This window comes from Cervus canadensis, chromosome 29 (genome assembly GCF_019320065.1).
Source record: "Cervus canadensis isolate Bull #8, Minnesota chromosome 29, ASM1932006v1, whole genome shotgun sequence".
Lineage (NCBI taxonomy): Eukaryota > Metazoa > Chordata > Mammalia > Artiodactyla > Cervidae > Cervus > Cervus canadensis.
In genome coordinates, this window is record NC_057414.1 from 43,460,938 (window position 1) to 43,468,963 (window position 8,026).

An 8,026-nucleotide genomic window follows, 5' to 3' on the forward strand; every position below is an offset into this window, starting at 1 on the left:
TCCGCACCCCTGCCTGCTCCCCAATCTGTCTGATGAGAGGGCACCCCATTCTTCTCCGGCGAGTCGCAGAAAGTTGCTCTCGGCTCTTCTGCATCTCAGCCGTCCATCTGCCCACTGCTACACACTGGGTTGACCAGGGGCTTCCGAAATCAGTCTGTGATTCCACTTAGGACTGCACCTTACTCCCCTCCCACCCCAGGCTGCCAAAATAGGAGCGACTGGAAGTCAGCTGCGCCCTGGAGAACACACCCCATCTTTCCCTATTGCCCTCATCTCAGCCAGGAGTGTCCCCGAGACCACTCACCAAGCCAGGTGCCCCCTGCGTCACCCCCCACTCTCCAGTAAGCCAGGGTGGGCACTCAGCACCCCAGCTTAGGGCTTTGCTCCTTCCTAACCAGCCAGCTGGCCTGGACTGGAGGCCTCAGGTGCCCTGCATCCTTTTTCATCCCTGCAGAAGCAAATGGCTCCCCCAGAGGTGGCCCGAGCTTTCAGTACTAAGGTTCATGGGACTAAATGTAGGTGACACATAGGGTATCATCATCATGATTCTCTGTCCTGAATCCTGTTCACTCCAGAGTCCTCAATTAAGTCAATCAACCTAACATTCAGCTGGGCAGGTGGGGACATGGCTGCACCCTCCTGGCAACCGGCTCGGTCACCGGCTGGCACAGGGGCCCCTCTGTCTGCCTCTGTCAGCCGCCGCTGAGGGCTTTAGAGGCCAGTAGTGTCCAGCCAGGTGGGAGCGGGGCCCAGGCAAATTTTCTCCTGATGGCTTCGTCCCTCCTCAGAAGCCTGGAGGTGCCCCTCCTGTGGGTCCCCAGCTGTCTTTGCAAGCGAGGGCTGGCCCAAGCTCAGGCGCATCCTGCAGTGAGCCACGGGCGGCCTTGTTCCCAGGCGACTCTTTGGCGACCTGTCCAGGGCAGCCTCACCCAGCTGTCGGCCGCCGGCCCACCCAGCCCTTGGCCACCTCTGGGAACCTCGGCGGGTCTGGTTCCAGACTCCCACCCCACCCAGGCCCTCAAAGGCTCAGCCACTACCTGACCCTGCTCCCAAGAGCTCTGCGTTGTCCTGAAGGGCTGCGGGTACCCCTTCAGGCCCGCAGCGCAGGGGATGGGGAGGCGGGGCGCCCTCAGCTCTAAGGCCTGAGAGCCCCCCAGACCCACAGCCTGAGTGCGCTTGCGGATCCTCCTCCCTTTAGAAAAAGAGGAGGGGCTTGCAGGTGGAGCTAGTGGTAAAGAACCCACTTGCCAAGGCGAGAGGCAGGTTCGATCCCTGGGCTGGGAAGATCCCCTGGAGAAGAGAGTGGCTACCCACTCCAGTCTTCTTGCCTGGGAAATCCCACGGACAGAGGAGCGTGGGGGGCTACAGTCCATGGGGTCGCAGAGTCAGACACGACTGAGCGACTTAGCACAGCCCAGAAGGGGGACCAGGGTCCCGGTAGGGCGGGCCAGCGGGCACGGGAGGAGGAAGCCGGGCAGGCTGCGGGCTGCTGTCCCCCCGACCCCTACGGATGGTTCCCGAGGCTGAACCCGTAATCCAGTCGCTGCAACAGTGTACGGGGGCACAGCGTGCGGGGTCGGCGGTGCCCAGGACCCCGCGACCGCGCCCAGCTCAGAGGGAGGGTCTCCGGCTGCGGAGTCCCCTGCTCAGGGGGCGCTGCGCCTGGCCCGGGGGTCGCGCTAACAGGCGTGGGGTCTCCACCGCGGGCTGGGGGTTCTCCATTCGCGGCGATGGGGGCTCTTTCGCCGGGTGCGGGGGGCTTCTCGCCGTCCCCGCCAGCCCCACCCGCAAGGCAGGACCACCGCGCGCCCCTCCCGCCCCGCGGGCGCTCCGAGGGCCCCCCCGGACTGAGTTCCGGTCACTCCCGCCCACTCGGGCCGGCGAGGGCGCGGGAGGCGGGAGCGGAGCCCGTGACGCGGCGGAGCGGCTCCCGGATGCACCGCATAAATAGCGGCGGCGGCGGCGGCTCCCGGCGCGGACACGTCGAGGGAGCCCGGCCGCCCTGCGCTTCCAGCCTCTGCGTCCCCGAGGCCGCGCCATGCGGTGAGCGTCCCCGGCCCTGCCCCACCCGACTCGACGGACGCGCGGCCCCGCCGACACCCCAGGACCTGTAGACACCCCAGGACCCGCAGACATCCCCCGACCCTCCGGGCCCCGCTCAAGGTACCGCGCCCCCGAGCTCACCCCACTTTTTCCTCCGCGTTCCCCTCTCCACAGCGCCCGCCTGCCGGTGGACCTTCCCCGGGGCCGGCGCGTCGCCTCCTCCCCTGGCCGGGCTCTCTCCTGGGCACCCTGGCTCCTGGCTGCCCCTCCCGCACCTGCAGGGGTGGGTGGGGGTCCCGAGCCCCGCCCGACGTGCGCCCTGGGGAGGGAGGCCGGTCTCCCCCCGCCGCCGCCCACCGCCCCTTCCCTTGCAGATGCCCAGAGGTTCCGTCCTCCTGCTCGCCTCCCTGCTCCTCGCCGCGGCCCTTTCAGCCACCCTGGGCCTCGGGTCACCGGTAAGCGCAGGGCGGGGGCAAACGCCCCCCAAGCCGAGTCTCCTTCTCGGCAAAGGGGGGCGACCTCATCAGAACCAGACCGGGGGTGGGAGTGCTGGGAACAGAGAGAGCCATCGATTTTGCCTCCGGGTGGGAGGGGGTGTGGGCGCGTCGGAAGGCTGGGGAGTGGGGAGGGGGGCGGGCGCGGCGGGGAGGGGCCAGTCCTCAGAGCAGATCGGGGCGGGGCGGGGGTTTCCGAGGAGATGCTCCAGACAGCCGCCTCTCCCAGTACAAAGAGCCCCTGGCTGTGGGCCACTAAATGTGGACCCTGCGAACCCGGAGGTTAGCGCCTCAGACTAGTGAGGGGCGAACACCATTTGGTTAAGTTCAGTAGAGCGTCAGTTACCCCGTTTGCCAACTGGTTTTATCAACACGTGTCTTCAGCATCATTTAAAAGCCAGTGGGTGCACTGAGTCTGTAACTCTAAAGGAATTCTTTGCTAACGCAGGTAGTGCTGTTTTCCTGGAGAGCATAGCTTACTGGGGTGCAAGTCTGGAATGTCTTGCAGTTTCCCAAAGTACACGCATTATTCTAATTCCTGTATCCTGCCTGGAAAGTCTGGGTGAATTTCACTTAATGTCTTTCTAATTTCATTTAAAGCTCTTGCTTTAACAGTTTGCATCTCTTAGCTTGTTCTATGAAAGAGTCAAGTGTCTTCGTCATTGAAGCCGGGTGGCTATTTGAAGTAGATGCTAACTTCACAGGCTGCCATGGTGGCTCATAGGATCAGAAGCTGCCGCTGGGGGCTTCTTTGAGCCTTCACAGGCTGTACCAGGCAGGATGCTTGCCCTCTGACCCCTGCCCTCCCGTTTAAGGTGAAGGAGAAGAGAGGCTGGACCCTGAACAGCGCCGGCTACCTTCTCGGACCACGTGAGTGAGGCCGGGCTGGCATCTCCGGCAAATTTGCCCTGGTTGAGCTGGCTGCGGCCTTGGTGCTGACCCTGCTCTTCCTGAAATGTGGGGGTCGCCCGTCATTGCTCTGAGCCCTTGATATTCCACTGCGAGTCAGATAAAGGGACGCAGGGGAGTTTTCCCTGAGACTTTGAGGCAGGGTGGGTTTCTCTGTAGGTTTCACTGAAGGGATAGGCCCAGGCCCTTCCGAGGCCTCGCCTTCCTCTGGGATTCCCAGCCTCAGCCCCTGTTCAGGCCTCCCCGGGTGAGCATTTCAGAAGGCAGACACTCCTTGGGGCTCTGTTCTGGGCCCTCTCTCGGGTCCCTCTGTCTCTCCCTGGACGCTCCATCCATTCCTTGACCTGAAGAGGCCAAGACTGAATGTCGAGGGTTCTCTTTCTGCTCCGAATCTGTTCCTGGAGCCATCCTGCGGGGTGACTGACCCTCAGGCTCTTGTCTTTGATGTGAATTGTCTGCACTTGGTGTGAGTAATTTGACTCCGTTCAGGATGCAGAGACTCCAGTGGGAGTAAACCCGTGGGGGCCTTCAGAGACCCCCAGTTCGACTGCTGCGTTTACGGGCAAGCGCACGGACCCCGGGGCTCAGTGACCGGCTCGCTGCCGTGGAATTCCTCAGTGGGCGTAGGAAGCGGCAGAGGTGGGAAGTGGCTTGCCTCCAGGCGCTCAAGGGGACACTCCGGACCCCTCGCCCACCCGCCCTCACTCCGCTTCCTGCAAGTCCCCTGTCTGCAGTGATCCCTTCAGGCTTTGTCCTCAAGGAGGGGTGAGGGGAGACCTTTCACTTCCCATCCCAGCCCGCCCCTACTTTCAGATTTGCAGGCATGGTTTCGTTGGGGACAGCCATCAGCCTTGAAGAAAATCCTCTTGTTTATTTCCTGTTTTCCCACAGGAAAGGAGGCAAAGAGCAGATAGCTCATGTCCCAATCCTTCCAGAGTCATTGGGAAGAGACGTCCCCATTTAAGTGGCCCTGGGAAGCTGCTTTTAGTTTTTAACCCCCGAGTTTAAGTACAGACGCTTCTTCCACTGCACGTGGTTGGTTATCTGATCACCTACAGGGTCCCTGAGAGCTGGGCTTTGAGAAACACAGAGACAGAAATAAAAACAGGATGGGGCCACAGGCAGGGTCCCCTGGGCATCTCTGGTCTCGGAACAGAAGCAGCGGCCAGTCCCCAGGGGTCTGGGCACTGTGGGTGGAGTGGTCTTGCCTGCAGGGCACCGACTCATGAGTTTTCCTGAGCCCTCTGCAGCCCGGAGTCCCTTCCTCCCAAGAAAGCCCGTCATCTCTGGTGCTTCTGGCCCCAAAGAAAGGAGGAGCCTGTGTTGAAAATGTATTTATCAAGGGCATCTGGGGACTCCCCTGGTTGTCCGGTGGTTAGGACGCCACGCCTTCACTGCCGGTGCCCTGGGTTTGGTCCCTGGCTGAGGAGCTAACATCCCACAAGCCAGAAAATCCTGAGTCAGAAAACAAGCTGTTTTTCACCATCAAGTCGGATCAGCAGAAGCTGTCCACCTAGACTAGCTGTTTGTCAGAATCCCTTACGATGTCACACGGTGCTCCCGGCTTCTGTTGTCAGCGTAGAAAACGGCAACAGGAGACTGTGCTTGCTGCCGAGGACGGTCTGAGCCTGGAGGCAGCCAGCGGCCTCCTGAAGCACTGCGTGCTTGTCATCCCTCCACGCTGAAGGCCGAGGACTCTGCCTGTGGGAAGATGAATCAGTTCGCTCTTGCCCAGGCTTCGAGGCGATCTGGCGCATCAGGCCCGGCAGCCAGAAACCATGGGCCAGGTGTTCTCCTTTATCCCGAAGAGCCCCAGGTCAGGTCCTTCCCTTCACTGCAGGCCGCTTGGCGCAGAGTCCTCATTCATTCTTTCCAGTTCTTTTTATTGTACTTTATCTTTTTGGCCACACTCTGCAGTTGATGAGATCTGAGTTCCCCGACCAGGGATTGAACCCGGGCTTTCAGCCGTGAAACTGCAAAGTCCTAACCGCTGGCCTACCAGGGAACTCCGTCCAGTACTTTCTTAGGGGATCTCTCTGCTTGCAATCTCCATTCCCACTTTTCACTCCAGCCAGTGTGCATGCATGTGCACACTCACCCACATGTAGACACACGCACACACACACGCATACACTCCACCTCCCTCCCTCCTTCTCGCCCGCTCCCTCCTCCTCCTCCTCCTCCCTCTCTCTCTCCCTGGCTCCAGTCCGTCTCCTCACAGCAGCCAGTGGTCTTAGTGAGATAAAGTCTGCTTTCATCAGAAGGGCAAAGCCTGTGGCTCCCCCTGCCCCTGTTTTCAGGGACATAGGACCCCAGCCCCTGTCCTCTGCCTGGGAGGCACCCAGTTCAAGTGCCAGCCCCCCCGGGGTGCCGTCGGCACACCCCCGCTGACCAGGCCCGGAGCCCGTGCCCTCCACTAGCCACATGCTGGCCCCCCCTGGACCGGCGGCTCCCCCCGCTCTGAGGGCCCGCTGCCCCTGGGTGAAAGCGGTGCCCTGGCGCTGGCGCGAGTCCCCTCCTCTGGTTCCCGGAGAACAGCCCCCCCTCTGCCCCGGCGCCCCTGGCTGGCTCGGTTTGTGCAGTCTGGTTGTGTTGCGTGGGGGTGGAACGCAGCCGCATGTCCTGTCGTGGCGACAACTCTCAGGGGCCTTCCTCTCTGACTTGCCGACAGATGCCATCAACAACCACAGGTCACTTCTTGACAAGCATGGCCTCGCCGGCAAGCGGGAGCTCAAGCCTGAAGACGAAGCCAGGCCAGGTGAGAGGACTTTGATCCCAGGGCACGCAGGGCACCGGGGGTATTGGTCTCCTGCCACCCTGGGTCCACAGCCGAGCCTGAGCTGGGCCCAGCAAGATCTGTCAGCCGCCAGAACGAGGTGCCCCAAACCTGAGAGTGAGATCCTGGGGCGGCCGCGGGGTCTCAGGGCCTCCCCTGCGCTGAATCGGGCTCTGGGAGGGAGGGAGGGGCGTCCTGGTGATGCCCCCAGGTGCCCAGGTCTAGGACCGGCACCACGGTCGTCAACACTGCCCCCTCTGGTTTCCAGAAAGCTTTGACAGACCGCTGGCAGAGAACGACGTCGTGCGCACGATATTCGAGTTTCTGACTTTCTTGCATCTCAAAGGTACGTGAAGTACCACCAAGGGGAAACCCCACCTCTTGGAAGCCTGTGGAGAAAGGATTCCATGGCCTTCTCCCGGGGAGGAGCCAGGTCCACCTCACACCTGGTCACGCTGGCGGAGGGGTGACAAGGCCAGGGCTGGGACCAGCCGCAGGGGGGCCCGGTCCATTCGCGCTGCCGACCCAGACTCCCGGACGTGGCCCTCCCCGTGGGGCCGCAGTCACTGACACGGCCAGGCTCTCTGCAGACCGCCTGGAGCCCAGGGTCCTGGTTGCACTTTCACCCCCTGCAGTCTCCTGGGGGGCAGGCTGCGTTTGACCCCCACAGCTCTGCGGCCTGGGATCTAGGCTCGTCCGTGGACACTGCAGACGAGGCGGCCTCCCCGTGGCCCATCCGACCTCAGCACGTCTGTGCGCCTGACTGCCGCTCATGCCCCAGTGAGAGTCTGGCCTTAATCAAAGCCGCCCTGTGGAAGGGGCTCTGAGAGGTCCCCGCCGGGAGGTGGCCTGGGGACACAGCGGGACGCGGGCCACTCCGAGGCTCCAAGGGAGACACCAGGGTTGTCACAGTTTTGTCTGGTTGGAAGAGTGAAGACGATTTCTGGGTTTGGTCTTGATCCACTTGCTCTCAGGCTCCACAGCCTTTAGTGGGGGGCTTAGCGGGGGAGGAGTTGGGGGGAGATTTAAGCTTGCGGCTTTCCCTCAGAACCATCCATGGGCAGCGGGACTGTGGGAGAAGGACTTAGAAACCTCAGAAACAAGAGCCCAGTGGAGCCTCTGGGGAGACCTCTGTGGAGAAAAGTGGTGACTTCTCCAGCAAGGGCAGACTGACACTTACGGGTTTATCTGTTCTGTTTGGAATGTTGCAACGCGGAACTCCTTTCCTTAGGGGACACTGATTTTTATCACCTAAATGCATACCCAGTGTGGGGGTTAAGTGTGACGCGTGCCTGATTCTGGGGTTGATGCGGGGGAATCTGTGAGTGTGGCCCTTCCGCCTGCAGACGCTGGGGCCCTGGAGCGCCTGCCTGGTCTCCCCACGGCAGAGTCCGCAGAAGACGCCGAGCAGTCCTGAGCAGGCTCCCGGGGTGTCGGGCTCCCCGTTGACGTTCGCGGTCGTGCTCGAAGAGGATGCCCATCATGTGGCAACCACCCCGTCCCCGCTGCCCTGAAGCTGTGTCCTTACCATTTCAGATTTTTCCCCCTTGGTCATAAGTTTGAGTGGCAAAATAAAAAAAAAACAACAGCAATGGCTTGTGATTATCATTTTCTTCCAGGTGTCTGTCTTGTCACCACGGCCACCAGTGTGTTTTTAAAGGGTGATGGTTGTTTATAATCACGGGTATTAGATAAAACCTTTACCCTCAAATTCCACCATCTAGAGTATCTCTGAGACACCTATTCTTTTTTTTTTTTTCATTTATTTTTATTAGTTGGAGGCTAGTTACTTTACAGTATTGTG

At 61.2% G+C, this 8,026-nt stretch overlaps 1 protein-coding gene across 1 annotated transcript; it reads left to right on the plus strand.

Annotated features, from left to right (window-relative positions):
* Positions 1-1,908: 1,908 nt before the first annotated feature.
* Positions 1,909-7,808, plus strand: GAL (galanin and GMAP prepropeptide). The gene is made up of 6 exons (XM_043452045.1): positions 1,909-2,163; positions 2,418-2,498; positions 3,353-3,407; positions 6,118-6,204; positions 6,491-6,568; positions 7,569-7,808. The coding sequence occupies exons 2-6, from the start codon at positions 2,418-2,420 to the stop codon at positions 7,637-7,639; spliced, it is 372 nt and encodes a 123-aa protein (XP_043307980.1). The 5' UTR covers positions 1,909-2,163; the 3' UTR covers positions 7,640-7,808.
* Positions 7,809-8,026: the final 218 nt, after the last annotated feature.